At 40.2% G+C, this 21088-nt stretch overlaps 1 protein-coding gene across 1 annotated transcript; it reads left to right on the plus strand.

Annotated features, from left to right (window-relative positions):
* Positions 1–7506: 7506 nt before the first annotated feature.
* LOC139117845 (cholecystokinin receptor type A-like) lies at positions 7507–18220 on the plus strand. Its single transcript, XM_070681081.1, has 2 exons — positions 7507–7606; positions 16416–18220. The coding sequence occupies exon 2, from the start codon at positions 16496–16498 to the stop codon at positions 17660–17662; it is 1167 nt and encodes a 388-aa protein (XP_070537182.1). The 5' UTR covers positions 7507–7606; positions 16416–16495; the 3' UTR covers positions 17663–18220.
* The last annotated feature ends 2868 nt before the right edge of the window (positions 18221–21088 follow it).

Below are 21088 nucleotides of genomic sequence, written 5' to 3' on the forward strand. Positions count from 1 at the left end.
GTCGTCGGAACGGCGCTCAAAGGTCGCTAGGGACCCCTGCGACCTATATAAACACTGTATCCAAGCTACGTTGGTTATTGATGAAAGTTAAAACATGTTTGTCTTAATGTACATTGTAAACTTTAAATGTTGCAGCTATTTTGACATGATGCATCTATATATAGTGCATGAAATACAATGTTTGTAAACAAGAAAGTTGCACATGCGCCGTTCCGACGACCACCGCCCTTTAAGGTAGTATGCGTCTTGAAAGTAGGGGCCTAATAATCTTTTGCTCAAACTTTCATAAATGAAACTTTCAACCATCATGTCAAGGATAGGAATCAGGGATAACCGTACAAAGTTTGTTAGTAGAGAAATAAATTACCTATCATTTCCCGAGATTTGAAATTCGAAATGGCCTCATCCTTGTGTGGAAAATAAAATTTTCGGTTTTCGAAAAATCGAGACAGTGAAAATTTCCTCACTCCAATGGCTTTAAAATGAGCCCCCACAAGTGGTAGATCAGAAAAGAATTATAAAAATTTGAGTCTGATTTTCTGTCCCCGAGGCGTACAGTTTGTGCCTCGAAATTGAAAGACTAATATGTTTTCGCTAAAACTTTCCGTAAAGAAACTTCAAACCATTGTCATCTGAAATCAAGAGTAAAAATCAGGGATTACCGTACAAAGTTTGGTTCTGGAGAAACAAATTTTCCAACTATACTTGAAATTCAAAATGGCCGCTAACTCTATGGGTAAAAATTAAATTTTCTATAATTATACAAAAAAGGTGAAAGATTTGATTATTCCATGAGCTTCCAAATGAACCTAACAAGTGTTAGACCAAAAATATTTGTTAAAAGTTTGAGTGTTCTTCAACATCGCTTTAATATGCTTCGATTCTCAAACAAACGAAATTCTGTCAAAGTGTAAATCAACAGGTGAATGATAACAGTTGTTACTTAATTTCTTCAAGTTATCTTTCCGATCCGTTTCTAACAATACATTCATGTTATCTGTCAGTTTTTTAGTTAGTTTGTTTGTTTGTTTGTTTGTTTGTTCAGTTAACTTGACATGCCGAGTCAAGCCCGTAAGAAAATGTATTGACAGCGATTACGAGCCCTTAGGGAGCCGTCATTATTTACGGGCTTGGGGTTGGAGGAATTCATAGGAAAATCCGAAATTTCGAGTGACCACCCCCTTCGGCAATCATGATGAATCTGAGTAACCCCCCTCCCTAACTGAAATTTTGACTGAGCCCCCCCCCCTTAGAAAAGTTGAATACCAATACATGTATTTGTAATATTTACAAAATACAGCAACAGTGAAGACCTTTCAAATCCTGATGAACCCTGCTAGACTATCATCAGTTATCTCATGATGGTTCAAAAAAGGTGAACCCATCAAAATGAAATTCAAAGTCACAACAAAATAAAGATATAAAAGCTCACGCTATAACCAGTATCTAACCATATAGTATATTTTTTATTTCGGATGGGTATCATGACGGGGTTTTCACTGGGATGACTGGGCAGACTTTGAAAGTACAGGGGGAGAACACGCGAGAGGCTGAGGGGGTGTTAGAGGGTCTTCCCCTATCTTGCATCGAAAATTCTAAGATATTGATGTGTGCAATGGTGCAGTCTTGTGCAATCTGAGAGGTGTTTTTAATTTGATTTTTTACTAAGTGAAACTGTCAGAACACCCCAAGGGGGAGAGCATGAGAGAGGGTTCCCCCTCTCGTATTGAAAATTTTGAGAAATTGATGTGTGTAATGATGCAATCTGAGAGGTATTTCAATTTATTTTGCACTCGGTAACACTGTTTGAAAATGACTTTGAACACTAATATTTTTTTTACATTTTTTGCATGATCAGAGTTTGAGTAACAATATTCAACAACCAAACAATGACAATACATTTTGTGAAAAACAGTTCTCAGTTTGCCAGAGATTGAAGACAAATGGATATGCAGGAATGGAAAATCTGTGACCTTCTTGTGTCATTTCTCCAGTTGCCAGCTTCTAATGAAAAGCCTGAATATGGTATGTTTAACTGTCAAAATGGTCATTGAACTGAGGTCAATTAAAACATATGTTTCCGTGATAATAAAGGATGAATTCACAACAGTTCAGTTTTGTTCTTAGATCCTGTGAAAATTTTTATGAAATTGATGTGTGCAATGATGCAGTCTTGTGCAATTTGAGAGGTATCTTCAATTTGTCTTTTACCAGTAAAACTGTTAGAAGACCCAAGGGGGAGAGCACGAGAGGGGTGTCCCCCTCTCGCATCGAAACTTTTGAGAAATTGATGTGTGCAATGGTGCACTTTGAGAGGTGTTTCAATTTATTGCGCGCGCAAAATATTGAATAACCCCCTTCTCCTCTCCACATTTTGAGTGACCACCCCCCTTGAAGTTTTCAATATTTGAGTGACCCCCCTCACATTCCTCCGACCCCTCAGGCCGTAAATAATGACGGCTCCTTTATCTCGGATCTGGAACAGAACCTTGTCCTTTCTCTGGCCTCAGACACTACTGCGTCGTCTGAACTGTATCTCGGCATGTCAGTCTTGCTAGGTTTCTCTGAGCTCACGTTCACTATAAAGTGAGCACTACCTCTCATACCGAGCTTCAAAACAAATAATGTTCATGCAAGCTCATGGGCGATAATGGGTAGATCGTCCTTGTAGCCGACACGAACACGAAGTGTCTGTTACCGGTTACCAAAAACTATGAGAAATCGCAAAGAATGAGCTACAAAATCACTATCAGTTTTAAGTTGCAGGTAGAATAAATCTGTGCCTTTGTATAAAATACTATAGTAGAAAGTGAGCAACCAGCTGAAAGTTAGTCGAGGAGACCTTAACCGCATATCATTTGCATCTCATTGTCGGCTACATGGACTGACTGTGTGCCCGATAAGGACATGTCATTTCATTTCATTTCAAACGAATAAATACTTCGTTTCTACGTCCAGTACCGAATTTCTCGCTGTGCAGTCGAGTCTGATTCATTATCCAGAACGAGAAGGCTTTAGTTTTTTTTCACTGGTACATGTTAAGATCATTTCCACATCAACAGTTAGGGTTAATGGCCCCTCAACACTGCGTATTACTGTGTTACCGTGGGTGGGTACTTGCGTCTAGGATCAGATGGCCATTAGTCCGCCGAAAGAGGGGAGACACATAATGATGCCCCGCCTGGAGGGAACGCAGTTCGTTCGATTGAGCATTAAAATTTCAAGCACCTCGTTGATTCCAACCATTTAGAATTTTGAATAACTCTTCTTTGCTGTGCTTTACAAATTTTTGTCAAGATTTTTCGATTTTTAAGTCTTCATTTATCCTGGTTGCACATTCGCAGTCACGAGGACCGGATGTACCGAGAGTATTGCCAATTTCCGTAGTCGCGATTATCGATATTGGTCGGGTAACCCTGGCAACTGCTCCACACACGGTGCACTAGAGGGGAGAGACCTCGGGCGGATATTTCGGTTGAAATTAATGCGTTGACGTTGGCTTTCATGTTACGGTCTTTTGTCACAAGTCACTGAGTACAGTGTGGTATACAATGGCAGTGGCTAGCAACACAGGCGCTAACAAAACACCAAACTTTCATTAATTAAGGTATCGTCCACAAGGAAATATTTTATAGAAATATGGAACCGACATCAAGGTGTTGCGTAGTAAAGATCACGTGGTTTATTACTTCTTCTGCATCAATCCGTTTCCTTTTCCCTCATCCCCTTTCTCTTTTTCCCTCCTCTCAAAATCTTACAATTTTGGGTTTTAATGTTTTTCATGCATTTGTACAATCTCGTTACTTTCTTCATATACGATATGCTGACGTAGAGAATGCTGACCCGTACAACAACTATAAAATGTCTGCTTGCGTCACTCGGTGCTGGGGGAAATTCTACGTGTTATTGTTCTATCGTTTCTATGGATTCATCAATCCATCGATCGGTATGATGATTTTACGCTGTGACACCCAATCAGAAAGCTGAATGAACCGGTTTGATGGCAATCATATTTAATGTTGCCATTCCTCTTTATCTGCTGTCGATCGAAAGTCTATCTTTGACAGGAAGAACTTGAACGAAATAGACGAGCACAGCAAAATAATGAACATAGCGTTTTGTCTGATTTTAATCAGATTTGTGGTGAACGACAAGCCAGAAATTGTGGCTCGTCAACCTCACCAACTAAAGCAATAGATTTTCTCGCAATGCAATTACTGTAGGAGGGCCTTTGACACAAACCTGTAGTCAATACAGACATATTTTATCTCCTGCACAACATCCCAAAACTAATGGGACTTATTGATTAAAATGTCAACACTGAATTTAAAATGGCATATGTTGAATGTGTGTTTATTTGTCTTGCGGCGTAAAATACATGTAATGTCCCTGTCTATCTCTCCACTTTGCCTTTTGTATCAATTTTACGAATATGAGGTAGATGAAAAAACGAAAGAGGAAGTTGGTGACATCAGGAAGTAGCCTAACAAACATGGACATTGGCATCCCTCAGGCTGAGCCCCGAAGTTGCAAAGTTATCAAATCGAGTAATCATAACGTTTCACAGGGGGATTTTTGACGACTCAATGGAAATGTAGGCCCAATCATGGAAGCATTCTTGATTTAATCCAAAGTAGAACTTTTCTCATCTGCTATTACAAGACTCTGTAGTTGCAGTTCTCAAGCCATTCCCACTTCTTTCCTTTTTCAAAAATAGTAATATCATTGAAGCGTTTCTCGTATTTTGTACAACTTTTGTTCCGCATCACTGCGCAAGAGTTCCGTCTTTCTGTCAACGTTTGTAAATAGCTGTTGTTAAGCTGGGAAAAGGATGTGCCACGGTAACATTGATTGGAGGTAGTATGCGCCTCGCGAAAGTGAATGACTTAAAACTTTGGCTCAAACTTTCCACAATAAAACTTTACACTATGCTCTTACCAAATCAAGAATAAAAATTAGGGGTCACCGTGCACAGTTTGGTACTAGAAAAACAATTACTTAACATGTACCAATATTTAAAATGGCCGCCATACATGTCTTAATTGTACGGAGAAAAATAAAATTTTCGATTTTCAAATTTCTCAAAAAGCTTTAAAATTAGCGCCACAAGCGGTGGATCAGAGAAGTATTGGTTTATGTGAGAGTTCGAATATCTGTCCCCTGAGACGCATTGATATAGAAGTCGGAATATGGGGGTTATATTTCCTCGTTGTAAATCGAGTCAATGCAATTGAGGGGATTCACTGAGCAAATTTATATATTAAACGATAAATTGTAAAAATGATATTTGTATTGTAAATGCAAGTTACTGGTCGTATATATTCCATCATTATCGGGTGTAATTATGCAATTACACATTTTCCCCGAGGCTCACTTCTTTCAGAACAGGCTTCTCAGCTCAGTCAAAATTAGTTGGTTCCATTTTCGCTAATTCAGTTGATTTTGCCTGTCTACTGCTAAACACCGCATGGATTTTGCTGTGGTTTCAGTGACTTCAAGCTGAGACAAGATACTCTACATGGAGGCTAACATTTTGTGTTACCCTAAAACACCGACTTGATTGGAGTACCAGGTCAAGGGCACACTTGACATGTCCAAGACTATCACATTCAATTTACGGTACATTTTAAGTTTGCATTTCCGAACAGCTATATGTTCGAAGGAAACCCCCGCGTTCAACTAATACGACAAACAAGGAGGTAGCACAACATACTTAAGAAGCAGCATGAGGGCGTAAGTGTATAGTTTCAAAATCTCGGGCAGCTTTGCATGAAAGAGATACCACCTGCCCACCTTGAACGTGCACTTGATGTGATATGGTACATTTAGTTGAGAGCAAGTGGACAGCAATTACGAGCCTGTCGTGCATGATAATGTTCCTCAATACAATCTGTCCATCTTCTACCTAAGCTAAAAGGTATACTGTCACCTGTTCCAATTTTGCCACAGTTACCACAGAAAGAGAAAATCTAACCAATCACAGATTTTAAGCTTGTGGCCGCTTTTTAAAATCAGCGCCCTCACATGGGCATTTTGAATAACAAGGAACGCCCCTTTGACCATATATGGGCATATTTAGATTATAGGTGACTGTATACCTTTAAAGTAGCTTCTCATTACAGCACCTCTAAGAAAACTGAAAAGCGTGCCAGGTATAAAAAACCGGTAGCGGTAATATAAGATGATTACTTCGCCAGCCAAAATTGTTTCTTTTGGTAGAGACCATCCCTCGAAACATGCTACGCCGGCCTAACCCAAGCCGTGCGGAACGAACGATGGATGTTGTACCATATTTCTCAAGGGTCTATGATTGTGCCCACATATACATAGAAGTATTGCAATAAAGATTTGTAGAAAGGAAGGATTCTACTTTGCTCGGGGTTACAAGTTTGGCTCGCTGAGAAGAACTCGAGATCCTCTTCAAAACATGGACTGTACGAAGACGCTTAACTTACACTGTAGTTATTTCCAGGTGTATAAGTTTATAGATCCCATCGCCTTGGATACAGCTTTTCCCATGTTTAGGTATGCTTCCATGAAGGGCGGGGGTCGTCCATTCTCGTATTGTCGAAGCGCGGGGTTTTATATAATAAAGGGCGTGACATAATATATAAATCAATCATATTCAACCATAATCATTAAAACAGCTCTCGAAAACGATCGTACTAAGATATAACGCTTAATGGCGGTATCGGATCAGACAAGCTCCTATATTGCAATTAGTTTATAAAGTTACTTTTGGAAACATGCTTGTAAAAAACACTTGCCGTCTTTGTGCGCGCTGCCACCGATTAGGTGTGCGTCTTTGTATGCAAATCGACTCGTAATTGAGATAATTAGGTTTTAATTAGTACCACGTTTGCTGTTGTGTCCATTACCGCTGAGTGCATTTACCTTTGAGTGAGATATTTCGAAAGTCTTGGAATGGGTTTACCTCGGTTACGCAAGCGTCAGTATGTTGAGTACGTATATATGCTAGTCCTCGGGGCGGGCTAATACATGTAGCAACATCACATGTGTAATTGGATCCACCATTAAAAGTAAGCCCCTTTAAATGTGGCCTTTGCCATTTGAAACAGGGTCATGGAAGGATGAACAAATTCAGGCGTCAGTTAGCCGTGTTCCTAAGCTTACTGTAAGTGCTCAGTACCCGTACGCGTTCGGAGGCAGATTACACCCTGAAGTGAGATAAACGAACGCAATACGTTGGAGTACGATGCGATGGATTGACAAATCAGCGAGACTAGCAGCCAGTGGGTGAGCCACTGGCAGACAGGAAGATAACATTCGCAAGTAAACACCAGTGATAAACAATATATACGTCTTTGACTCAATGCTGCTCACGTGAATTTATCGACCCCCCTCCTTCTCCCCTCTCACTTTAGGGTCTATGGTGAAACATGGAATGCGAGCACAACCAATCTTCGATTGGAAAATCCTTGCTTGCTTTGGTTGTCCATGCAAACATCGAAGATTGAGCCTTGACTTTGACTTTCCTTTCAGGTTTCTCATCATATCATCGAATCCTAAACACCGAATTCACTCCCTGGACGTTGCCGCCCGCCAGGTACATAGAATTGACTAGATGCTGACCACTGTGTAGTCGGTAAGTCGCTGGCTGCCTTAGCCCAAGCAAAAAATCCTTCATTTGTATTGTCAAGTTCAACATAGACTCGTACACTGAGATGAATACTCGGTAGATTAACGTTTCACGAACTGACTCGGTTCTTCACTCGTGTTTGTCGGACAAATAATACTGACGTCATACTCGTTGGACAACTTTGGTGACTGTGCAAAAGTGAAAATTTTGTCCTTTTCCTTTTCGTCGTAAGTAACAGATATCCAGCCAATGTGTTACTTTGCGACACATTTCAACCTTCGACATGAAAATAGCCTGAAGCAAAATGATTCACTTTGAGTGTTGATTTCTAAAAAAATTCTTTTCCAGTTGTTAAGATGTAGGAAGTAACCAAAAACGAAGTTGTATAATAAAGTATTTATCAACTTTGTAAACTGGACAAAACGTGGATAAACTGCTGAGTCAGCATTTTTCGAAATTTCTTGCCAAAAAAAACCCGGAAATGGTTTTGCCAGTGTATCTCGAAATACAGCACCCTTAAACCGTTTTTCGAGATCAATTTGCGAAATGACTTCTTGTACCGAGAATTTCATGAAAAGTTTCACGAAAATGACAAAATTGCAATGATATTTCCTGCATCTGTACCCTGCAAGAAAACGAGTCAGTTACCCATGGGCGGTCACCAAGCTCAACTCGTTCTATGTTTTACTAGATTTAAGATGTATTAAAGGGACAGTAGCCGTAACTTCAGATGATTTTGATAACAATTTTTTGTTTTTAATGTCAACTACATTTTCTTGTGTTACTCCCCAAGGTGTATTAAGATACATAGCTTTCACCTTGTCAACTCTGCCTGTACATGTGACTGCATTGTTATTGTTGACAAGTGGATTCTGGTCCGGACTAGAATTCAATTGTAAACAGTAACGGTGCATTTTATATATAGACAGTTTCTATGTTCACAAGTTAAATAGTTGATGTTTTAACAGCTTTAGTAGAACACTAGAACTTGCAGTCGAGATACGAAACAAAAATTGTGAAAAATTCATCAAAGGTTACAGCTACTGCCCCTTCGATAGAATTTAATTGGTACTCGTTCGCCAAATGTCATTTGCCGGTTTTCCCTTGCTGAAACTCTCTTCTTAACATAGTAATTACAGTGATGCTCAACGGAAAGTAGACGATGAGATTAAATGATACCTTACTCAATTACTAATTTACATCAGACACTTTATTTCTAAATCTACACTAGTACCTCACAATATTGCTTGCGAGCGGCAAGTTCTCAAAGACAAGAATAACAAATACCAGACCTAAATGATTCCTTAACATAACAGTCGCTTGCCTGCTTCTCTGCCGACATGAGTGCCTTATCTCTTTCCACTGGTTTATTGCCGTAATCTTATACCACGATACTAATTACACAGCGACAAAAAGACAACTGTAGTTCTTGCTGAAATGAACGTCATCGCCGGGGTAGACCGGCCGACGCGGACGCGATGTTGAGTACTGAGCAGTCGTCACGAGTTCAAACAAATTGATTTTTTTCAACATGACTACTATACTGTAACAGTGGACACACTTTGTAACAAGTTCACGACCTCTGAACGTCAAACTATTAAAAGTATCAATCTAAACACTTTGTTGCAAAATCACAAAACATGTACGCGCTGCTAATGTGTCTGACGAAAAGATCTATAAATATGCCGTTGAGAACGCTAATAGCTGCCGTAGCTAGCCTGCTCGCCGATCCGATAGTGACAAAGTTAATGCAAACTGTCCATCATGCGTTACTCTGTGCAGCTTTTATTACTAGTCAATGTATTTCAATAAAATTGTATTACATAGCGAAACTGCGTTCTTTGTATTTTTTCCTAAACAATGCAGTTTGTTGATGCCCGGTAAACTAACATACTGGTTTCGTCGGTGGAAAAAAATGTAACACTGGTCTATACTACTGAATTTAAAAAAATGACCGTCATCTTTGCAGCGTAATAACGTACACCAAAATGGAACACGGGGTAATGTAAAGCTTTAGAAAATAAAATAATGTGGCAACAACAAAAAATACCTGTAATAAAATCGCAGTGTAAACAAAAGTTTGGGAGAACTACATATGCAACAAACAGCATAAACCTACAGGAAAATGTATAAAAATTATTTTACAAGTAAAAATCTTTATAACAAATAAATAACTACGACAACTACTAAACTTTGCAAAAACAACATTCATATAAATAACATGGTATGCAGCATGCAGTAACGAAGGCTTGGGATTCGTCCGGAAACGTAGCAACTCCACGGAACACTTTGACTAATTTTGATTTGTTGCAATGTTAGCCAAGTCTAAAAGAGTGAGATGACTGTCCGCAGATTCAGACTGAATAGCAGTAGTCTCGGTAGACAAAGATCCAAATTTGATCTCACCCGCATCTCATCCGCATTCTCATCGTTCTGGTTTATGTCAGGTTGAATTTCGGGGTGAACTGCCGGTATACGCGGTACATAAAACTCAGCACTGGGTGTACTACTGCTAGGGGTACGAGTGGCAGGAATGGGTTTTGTTACATCGGCAACCGTTGGCGTGGATACGGTATGGGTGACGGCAGTGGGTCTTTGTAAACCGTAGGTTGGATAACCAGACTGCGTACCGGGAAAATGTTGAAAATTGGATGGAGGCTGATACATTGGAAGTACTCCGTACGGTGACATCCACGGCATGGGTGATACTTGTGGCCTCATAATATGATCATACGCATGAAAAGCTGGAGGAAAACATGGAGTATTTTGTTGTTCTATTTTGTCTCCACTTCGATTGCCGGTTGCATGTCGTAAATCAATGCCATCACTCACATTTTTCACTGGAGAACTTTCCGCTACTTGTTTGACACACTTTGTGTCTGAATCAGTAGATTCATCATCCTGTTCAGAGTAGTTTGTTTTCTGTTTACCGAGTTTCAGTAGACGAGGGAATTCGACATCGTCTTCCATCGTAACTGGGGGAAGTTTTCCGTTCAGTGCAATTTTGAGAAGCCGTACCACAGTCGCTCGAGATTATTCAGCTCTGGGACTATTCGCCCAATAGACGAGTATACAGAAGCGAGAAATACCCCAAGTCTGGAAACAGAATGGCTATAAAACCATGCCATGTCACATTCCGTGTCCGATTTCACTGTGAAAATTAGCAAGTTCATCTATCATGCAACCGTCGATCGTTCCCTACCATTCTAAAAATTTATACCTGATACTTTATCTGATTCAAAAACGCTCGTTTCGTGTGATTTTCGGCCGAATTCGACGGACAACTCGCCAAAACCTGGGGGTGAGCAACATTCCGGTCACCTCTTGGGTACCTCCACTTTACTGACGTTGGCGCAGCCTACCCATGAGGGATGACTGGAATGCTGCTCACGCTTATCTTTTGGCCAGGTGTCTCTTGAACTCGGCCGAAAATCACAGGAAATGAGCATTTTGTAAGCAGATGAAGTATCAGGTATGAATTTTCGTGTGATTTTCGGCCGAGTTCAGAAGACACGTCGCCAAAACATAAGGCTTGAACAACCTTCCAGTCACCCCTCATGGGTACGCGGCGCTAACGTCAGTAAAGTGGAGGTGCCCAACGTCCACTGTGAGGTGACCGGAATGTTGCTCACGCTTATGCTTTAGCAACGTGTCCGTCGAATTCGCCGAAAATCACACGAAACGAGCGTTTGTGAAGTAAATCAAGTACCAGGTATGAATTTTGAGAATGATAGGGAACGGTCGACGGTTACATGATAGATGAACTTGCTACTTTTCACGGTAAAATCGAACATCGAAGTTGACATGGTGGCAAAATCCCTATACGAAATAGCCATTCTGTTTCCAGACTTGGGGTATTTCTCGCTTCTGTATACTCGTCTATGGAGCGAATAGTCCCAGAGCTGAATAACTCTCGAGCGACTGTGGCCGTACATCACGCATGAGTCTACTTCGACCAGCTGTGCCCTTGTACTTATCCTGGTAAACTTTCTCCAGGCGCGGCTTCACTACACGCGTAAACTGTGTGCTGTTTTTCTCGATGAAGGCAGTAAGGTTTCGACGTTCTGCTTCGAGCTGTTTTAATTCATCGCGTACTTTTTTTACTGCCTTTTCTTTCTGCAAAGATTAAAAAATATGAACACTTATTTGCAAAGGAAACTGTACATAAACGAACGATACTATTTTCTTTTGTTTTTAGGTGAATTAGACTCCGCGAAACCGATAACGATAACCGTATCCAACTTCGCAATAAAACATTCAAACTTTTACAACAGAAATGTACATGGAAAATAAACGATCACCATACCTCACGGATCAGGTCTGCATGTTCCCTATGTTTGTCCATTCTACCACAGTACATATATCCGGGGCAACGCTCATAACAACATTCAGCTTTCTTACGATTACCCGACTCTTTATGCCCTTTGTGGTGACATCGTGCGCAGGTTGCCTCAATAACGTTCTGTCCGGGTAGAGGTAGAACCGGTAGAGGTGGTGGTGGTGACTTTAAATCGGTCAGTTCTCGCTCAAGGGTTATTTTAATTTGAGACTGCACATCCAGTTTTTCTTCCAGATTAACTTCTCGATCTCGTAATGTGGGTCCCTGGCTTGTTGGTACGGACACACGTTTCAGTACAGTAGCATCAGCAGAAGTCAACTTTTCCTCTCCGCGTGGGTACTCCCCGGGGGGTACTCTGACTCAAGTCGGCGACGTTTTGCGTTGATACCAGCTTCGTCATCCGCCAAAACTTTAGTTGTTGCCACAGATTTCAAAATGGACGGGGAATTTCCATCGACAACAAATAGCTGTACCTTGAGAGTGCCTCCTGCAGAACGTAAATTATCGATTACCAACTGCCTGAAACGTGAGGAGGGACTGGATGGCAAATCGAGGCGTTGGTTTTCCTCATCGAGAACTTGCAGCCGAATAGCGCTCATTCTACCGATGTAGCTGATGTCATTACCAAGTTGTTTTACGAAATCACAGTATTCCATAGAATGAAACCTCGACTCTGATATGAATATGGGTGTCACTCGTGGAATGTCATAATACATAAAATGTATTTTAAAGAGTATTTCTCGCGGGGAATCTAGCTCTGCCATAGCGGCGCGGTGACGGTCTGTGACATTAGCAGTAACACGTGTTTTGTCAATTTTGTACAACTTTTTGATGATAAAAATCTTTACTAAGAGGCCTTTAGGTTACCAAAATAAACACCATCGACGCGATTGTCGATGGCACCTAAACCTTGTAAGAGTGAATAGTATGTTTTATTTAGGAGGGCGATCTCAAATATATTCGTGAATGCATCTTCCAAAAGTGAAGTATATACGAAAGTGAAAGCAACAAATTTGTTCGAACTGGGTATTGTCAGTACTCCCTAACTAGCTTATATACAGTGCAGCTTAGGCAGTACAAATTAGTCACATGGTTGCGTAATCAAGTACCCGATAAATATACAAAGTCAACCTAGTCCGCTTACACTGTCAACTTTGATACTGGCAATTAGACACTTCACCCGGTACCCATCATGGCATTATTCATCATTGAAAACGCTGTTATAAAAGGTCATCACTATTATCGAACTGATGTTCAAATTGGAAGAGTTTATCAATGTTGGCATGATACATTCAATGTACACAGCGATAATGCCATTGGTGTTTATGACGATAATACACTTGTTGGACACGTACCTCGTCAACTGGCTGGAGCTTTTCTAGCAAATATTGCGTTATTTCCAGAAGTCACAATCTACGCTGAGGTAACTGGTATTCCTCGACCAAGTACTTACCCATGGCCAATGATGTGGAATATCGGAGGTGGTGTCATAATCGACTGCCGATACATCATCCATTCAAACATTGAGCGCAGATATCAAGTACACGATAACCTGCAGCAAGGCATGTGCCTGCTTCCTCAGTGTAACCTGAGGTACACATAACAACTCAAACCAAAACAAACGGCCCTTTTCAGGGCCAACAAATTATCCAAAAAGAGATTATCGTAATACGAAATACGCCCTTTAAATAGTTTTTATTTACCGTGTGTAAGATTGTACATCGTACATGAGAGAGAGAGAGAGAGAGAGAGAGAGAGAGAGAGAGAGAGAGAGAGAGAGAGATATTCTGCAAAATACGCTCATCGTGATCGTAACAAATGAGATATATAATTAGCAGGAAAAAGTCAATACGGGTCAATGTACAATGTTTATCCAAAGTTTTCATTTAGATAGGGCAAAAAATAAAACTACAATCGTAATAATCCTCTGTATGATTGGTATAAAATATGAATAGAAAAAAAAAAACATGCTTTATAAACAACGTAGCCGTAAAACTTAGGCCTAAAGTTATCTATACATATCCAGCCTCGATGGCTAAATTTTGGCAAATACGCGGGGTAAGTCTTGTTATAGAGTTTGCGATTGCAAGTTCGGTATAGTTGTATGTCAGCTGCTCATTCTCCCGCAGAGTTGACTTCATATGTCGAAAACAATATTCGCAGACATTGTATTGTGGGTTGTATGGCGGTTGATAAATTAAACGCACACCACGTAATAGTTCAATTAGATGTGGTTCAACGTGCCGCGCGTGATGAAACGGACAATTGTCCATGATCACACAATCACCTGGTGATAGACATGGCAGTCCTGTTTCGTGTGTCTGCACGACTGCCTCTTCAAAAAAGTTCATCATTTCGTAGCCATTCGACGGTCCCTCGATGATATCAGCATGGTCTACCCCGAACACGCTCACTAACAAATTGATAGTGTATGTCGCGTTGCTAGCATACCGCTGTATTTCGACGGCCGGTGTGCCGACAATAGAATGGCCGTACCGACGATTTCCTTCAGTACGCACGACTGACGCTTCGTCGAACCAGTGTAATTGCTCCGGTCGAAAATTAGACATTTCTTCGACGAAATCCAATTGCTTTTGCTGGTTTTCTTCGGTACATGCCTCGTACGGTAACCTGGATATTTTCTTCCGCGACATGAACAGTTTTTCCCGGATTGCTCGGTCCACAGTTTGACGACTTGGCAGACTTTGAACGTTGCAGACACCATCTTCTAGTAGTTTTTGCTGTATTTCACGAGCATACATACTGGGCTTTACAGTTTTGTAGTAACTGATGTACTCCAACACGTTTGGTGTCAATTTTGTGTTTACCGGTGTCTGGTTGACCTTGGCGGGCAAGACATCTCCAGTCTCGTTAAATCTCCTGACAATTTTGTATGTTGTCGCCTTTGTAACGCCACATTGTTGACCAATTTGGCCAAAAGAAATGCCACTCAAATAAAGTTTAACAACTCTTTCTCGCACCTCAACGGATACTCTTCGGTATTCCATTTGGAAAATGTCCGTGACTAGACTAGACTGGAGTGTTTAGGTGAATTCTTGTGCGAACTCGAGAGAAAATGACGAGCCTGAGTATTTGATTTCACGTAGACACGTGTCTGCCAAGGTTTTTTTTTTTTTGGGGGGGGGGGGGTTGGGCGCGGTATCATCATTTCTATTAAAAACAACTTGCGTGCATGCCTGGCTAGCCTTTCAAAAAGTTTATTTTCTAGCTACGTATGTTGCAAAATTGGTTTTGATCATTTTGAGTGAAACAGCTTCAGAACCCTTGACTTGAATGCTAGGCGCTCTCTGATCTTTGACCCAATCGGATCAGCATATTTATAGATCTTTTCGTCAGACACATTAGCAGCGCGTACATGTTTTGTGATTTTGCAACAAAGTGTTTAGATTGATACTTTTAATAGTTTGACGTTCAGAGGTCGTGAACTTGTTGCAAAGTGTGTCCACTGTTACAGTATAGTAGTCATGTTGAAAAAAAATCAATTTGTTTGAACTCGTGACGACTGCTCAGTACTCAACATCGCGTCCGCGTCGGCCGGTCTACCCCGGCGATGACGTTCATTTCAGCAAGAACTACAGTTGTCTTTTTGTCGCTGTGTAATTAGTATCGTGGTATAAGATTACGGCAATAAACCAGTGGAAAGAGATAAGGCACTCATGTCGGCAGAGAAGCAGGCAAGCGACTGTTATGTTAAGGAATCATTTAGGTCTGGTATTTGTTATTCTTGTCTTTGAGAACTTGCCGCTCGCAAGCAATATTGTGAGGTACTAGTGTAGATTTAGAAATAAAGTGTCTGATGTAAATTAGTAATTGAGTAAGGTATCATTTAATCTCATCGTCTACTTTCGTTTAACATAGTATAATTAAACGAGTGAACTAAAATAATATACACATATTGGCGACTGTCCATGAGGGAAACATCATGCGTTTGTTTCATTAGGCTCTAAGCCGATGGGAACTGACTGTTTTGGGAGACTGTCAGGCCCGAGAGAACACAAACGTATGCTGTTATCCGAATTTAGCTAGTCAATGTACGTTTGTTCTGTAACACACCCAATCCAATTACCTTGCAGAAAAATTGAAAAATTCCTCAGTCCTCGGTCGCAGAGGACTCGCTTGCTTCCAGAGTGTGCGCACGCGCAGACGACACTTTCAAAAATTTCCCCAGTCAAGAGTGCTTGGAACTGTTAACCGGTTCAGTTTCGGAAACTGTTCACCTGTAAGTTGCTCTTTGCATGTATCAGCGTCAAAACTATGCATACCACGTACCCACAACGGTCAATTAACGAATCTCAACGAAGATTCAGACGAGATGTGTTACAACGCCCTTTGATTGCTGCTATTTCCAATGTTAGGCTACAGAATGCGAACAACTCACTCGAGCAAAAATTATTCCTCTTTGATGCACATGTACACAAGAGACGAATCTCAATCATCTCTTTTTCTGCACTTCAGGTTATTGAAAATCTTCGCTATTTCGAGCTGAGCCACCCTGACAAGACCACGAACAGTAACACCAATCTGCAAGATACACCATGAATAACCAGTCGAATTCTTCAATTGTGTCTCCAACGGATACCACTCCAGGCACCGAAAACTACATAGATGCACCCGACATCGTTCTCAAAGTCTGTTACAGTTTTTTCGGAACGCTTGGAATTGTTGGAAATTTGTTGGTCTGCGTAGTGTTTATCAAACTGAAGAGGCTACGTAAAACACTGACCAATGTTTTTATTTTAAATCAGTCACTTATCGATCTCACTATCGCCACCATCTTTATCGTACTCATGTTTGTCCCGAAAGTTTACGTCATGCGGGATAACATAGGCGGGGATATCGTTTGTGCGATCTGGGTTTCCGAGTATATTCTTTGGGGTCTGTTTATTTCATCGACATATAACCTTACTGCACTGTCGATTGAGAGATATCTAGCGATCTGCCACCCTGTGTATCACCGCAACAAAGTCACAATCGGCAAAGTGAAGATAGTTGTAGTTGCCGTGTGGGTTCTCGGTTACATACGCGAATGCTACTGGCCCACGCTATACCACAACATAAACGGCGTGTGCCATGTCAAGGATTGGCCAACTAAGACTGTCAGGGCTGTGGTCGGTTGGGTCGTCTTCCTGACCGAATACGTGCTGCCGCTCGGCATCATGACGTTTTCATACGGCAAGATCATAGTCGCACTCCGTAAGCGCTCCAAGAAGAAAGGGCAAGGCGGCCCCCAACCTGCCAGTGTCTGCCCTGCCCCTGCCAGCAGTCGAAATGACGACGCCCAGGGTGACCCGAGACATGCGGCGCCCTCAGTCGGCCAAGCCCAGCCAGGAGCGAGAACCAATGATGCCGGCAAGAAGGAAGACGACACTATTAGCAGAGCCCGGAAGAATGTTACTAAAACCATGCTTATAGTCTCAGTTACCTTCGCAGTATGCTGGTCGCCTACGTCAATAATTTTTTTCGCCGACAACCAGGAGATAGTAGATATACATTACGATGGCCCGCTGTACTATTTCACCGTCATTATGGTGTTTTGTAACATGTGTGTAAACCCCTTCATATATGCCTTAAAGTACAAAGATTTTCGCGCGGGCGTTCGTGAAATTTTCCGATGCGGTCGCAGCCGAGTTGGAGCAGCCGATCAATTTGAAAGCGTCCAAACTCAGTCTACTGCTCTGAGAGAAAACCCGAGTAGAACATAAGATAACCATACATTGGAGAAACGAAAATATTTATCGAACGTCATTATTTCTCCCCCACCCCTCCCCGAACGATACCCTCAACTGCGACCGCCACTTTTGAGCTCCCGGGTCTAGTCACAGGCGACATCACTGATTAAAATCTTTTGCGTTCCTGATTTTTCATAGTACCATGGCTGGTAAGTATTTCTCGCAAAGTATGACTAAACCTTTTAAATTGGTCGGCTGCTATCACCGTCGCAAAGAAAATGATCAAATCCATCAAACATATCATTCCGTCAAATGCAAAACTGGTTCTTGAAAAATAATGGCCTTGTGACTAACTTGCCAGTCTAGAAAAAAATTCCATTCAGTCACAAAAAGCACATATCCAAATACAAAGTTTCGGCAATCGCTGATATATTTCTATCTGAAGTGGCCAGTATTGAGGCTTTACCCAATTTCTCGTAATACGCGCATTTTCATTTCACACAGTCATAGTGCAATTATTTTTTGAAGTGAATTTCTCTTTTCAATGAAATTTGGTCGATCGAGCATACATACGTATATGCATGCATGCATGCACACATACATATACATATAGCCTACATACATACATACATACATACATACATACATACATACATACATACATACATACATACATACATACATACATACATACATACATACATACATACGCACGCACGCACGCACGCACGCACGCACACACACACACACACACACACACACACATACATACATACATACATACATACATACATACATACATACATACATACATACATACATACATACATACATACATACATACATACATACATACATACATACATACATACATACATACATACATACGTTTTATGTATACTGTTTTCAGCATATTGAACTTAAACGTTATGTTGTGTGTTATAGTGATCGTGACAAATATAGTGATAGTCAATATTTTTGCCCTCGAGACATGCGTAGGCCTGGTGTGAGATTCAGTGATTGGTGTGAAATAATGGGCAGTGAACAGTGGAACTCTGGTTGTGAGGCTCTTACATATACAGCAGAGTAAGTTGACAGATGAAAGGGCGTATCCTGTTCGTGGAATGAACTGAAAAGTGTACTGTTTGCAAATTATGATGTATGATTTACAGGACGCATCTTGAGACTAAAATGCATGTAACTTTTAATAATCATTTTAGAAAACTTTATGCACAAGTTCTTTTTTTCTCGTGTTGCAATCTCATAAAATACTATTAATAGGCAGGAAACAACGACGTGGCAGTATCTATATGAACGAATTCTTTTTGGCCTCAAAGTATTATTAGCGCTCTGTTTAAAATATTTTGACGACAGTTTATAATAGTCTAAAATATTTATTTATTTCAATAACCAAGCATAAAACTTAGGGACCAGCCTACAAATTTTGTAGAGAAATAAATTGCTCTATATTGACCGATATTTGAAATTCAAAATGGCCGCCATCCCTGTGTTATCTCTATGGCGGAAAACAATATTTCCGATTTTCACAAAACTTTCTTTTCCCCATAAGCTTAAAAATGAGTCCCCTCAAGTGGCCGGCAGGCCAAAACACTATTGTAAAAGGTTGAGACTCCGAATATCTGTCTAAAGGACGGATTCTATCTTAATAATATGAAGACAACGATTACAATAATATAAAGGCAACGAAGATATCCAGCCATAAAATAGACGCTGTATTACTTGTTGTCTCAAATCTGACATTTGCTCACAGACTGAAATAATCTTTCGTAAATCGTATCATGTTTTCTTCACTGCTGTCGTTTCGTCATTTTTAACGAATTTCAACGTTATCCATATTCGTCTTTTTGGCACATTTTCCTCACCTTGCAAGCTTATAAACAGTCTGATTTCAACGCACACCTATACCGTGCCAGGAAATCCCAAGAGGATTTGACGGTTGACCTCGCTGTTAATTTTATGCACCAGCTGAGAGAATATAGGCGTATTGACGTGTTGTGTAAGTGTAAGTTGCACAATCACTGTACAGTTATATTTTCAATGATAGCTAATACGTATATGTTGTATACATTGAATATTATTTGCTTAGAAACGAATCTTAAGCTTTAAATTGAGTATTGGCTTTCTTCAGACTGTTCTAATTGTCAAATAAAACTCTTAAGTATAGCGATTTCTATTCCTTTCATGTTTTGCACCATATCAAGATAAATCATTCTATAATCATTTTATACGGTAATGGCGTCCTCAGATGACGACGTGAGCTAATCAACTTTCTTCGGAAACGGCTTACTCATCAAAGACATATCATTTGTGAAAAGAAACATTTTTGATTCGTAATTTTTTAAAGTATGCTGTTTAGGTATAAAATACGAAAAAAGATGGAAAATAGGCAATGATTTAGAACATTTGAACAAAAAGAGCATGTGTATCTTGTGTAAAGTTGAAATATTTTATTTGACGTCTATAATCACAAAAAGTATAAAATTACTGTTTTTTTGAGTAGTAATAAGTAGAATAAAATCATGATCAGATAGTCAGATAGTCTATTTTTCAAAAAAGTCACGCACTAGCCCTAGTTGCGTTATAGAATTTGTATTTCCTGTTGATTCATATTATAATTTTTCGATTTTTGTGTCGATTTTATTGAATATGTAGACATGTTAATTTTGTTCAATAAATTGATGTCCCCGAGTCGGTTACAAAAAAAACTGTATTATTGTATTTTTGTTTCCGAGAGTGATCCCGTCAAATGATGACTATGTGGCTTGTGACGTCATCAACAAGTTCGCGGTTCGATACGGTCTCCTGCCCTGAGCGTACATAGTCCCATAGTTTGGCCCATAATATATTACATGCCTTTCTTACACAATTTACTCTCCAAATTTTTGGGTTTATTTGCACATGACGGTCATATTCCTTAGTTCCATTTTAGACAAAAGTTCACTGAATGCATGATGGTAAAACGATTTTATCATCAAATATAGCGCATTGATATATTGAAACCAGTGTTGTGCAGTTTCAAATTTTTCTGCACAATTTTCTAAAAAGTGGAAATCCTATGTAAAACATGTAATTTGAACATTTTTAAATTCCTAAGCTATCAAGCTGAAAATAGTTCCGGTTCACTTCAGTTAAAAGATGATTTTGAGGCCCGCGACGTCATCCACGAGTTGCCATTGAATCCTATGAAGCGTGCGACGTTCGATATACGATAATATTTATTTTATTTTATTTTATTAAACCTTGTTCAACGAGGGTAGCCTGGTAAGCTTCAGTAAAGATGCTTATCTTCCCCAGGGCCCTCAGATGAACATACATGCTGATACAAAGCAGAACAACATGAAACATGACAAACAAAGCTAGCACAATACAATGCACAGAAAAAATGGCCAGGAGTGAACCTGCACACAAGAGAAAAAGAATGCACAATCACACTAAACG

The sequence above is a fragment of the Ptychodera flava genome, chromosome 18 (genome assembly GCF_041260155.1).
Source record: "Ptychodera flava strain L36383 chromosome 18, AS_Pfla_20210202, whole genome shotgun sequence".
Lineage (NCBI taxonomy): Eukaryota > Metazoa > Hemichordata > Enteropneusta > Ptychoderidae > Ptychodera > Ptychodera flava.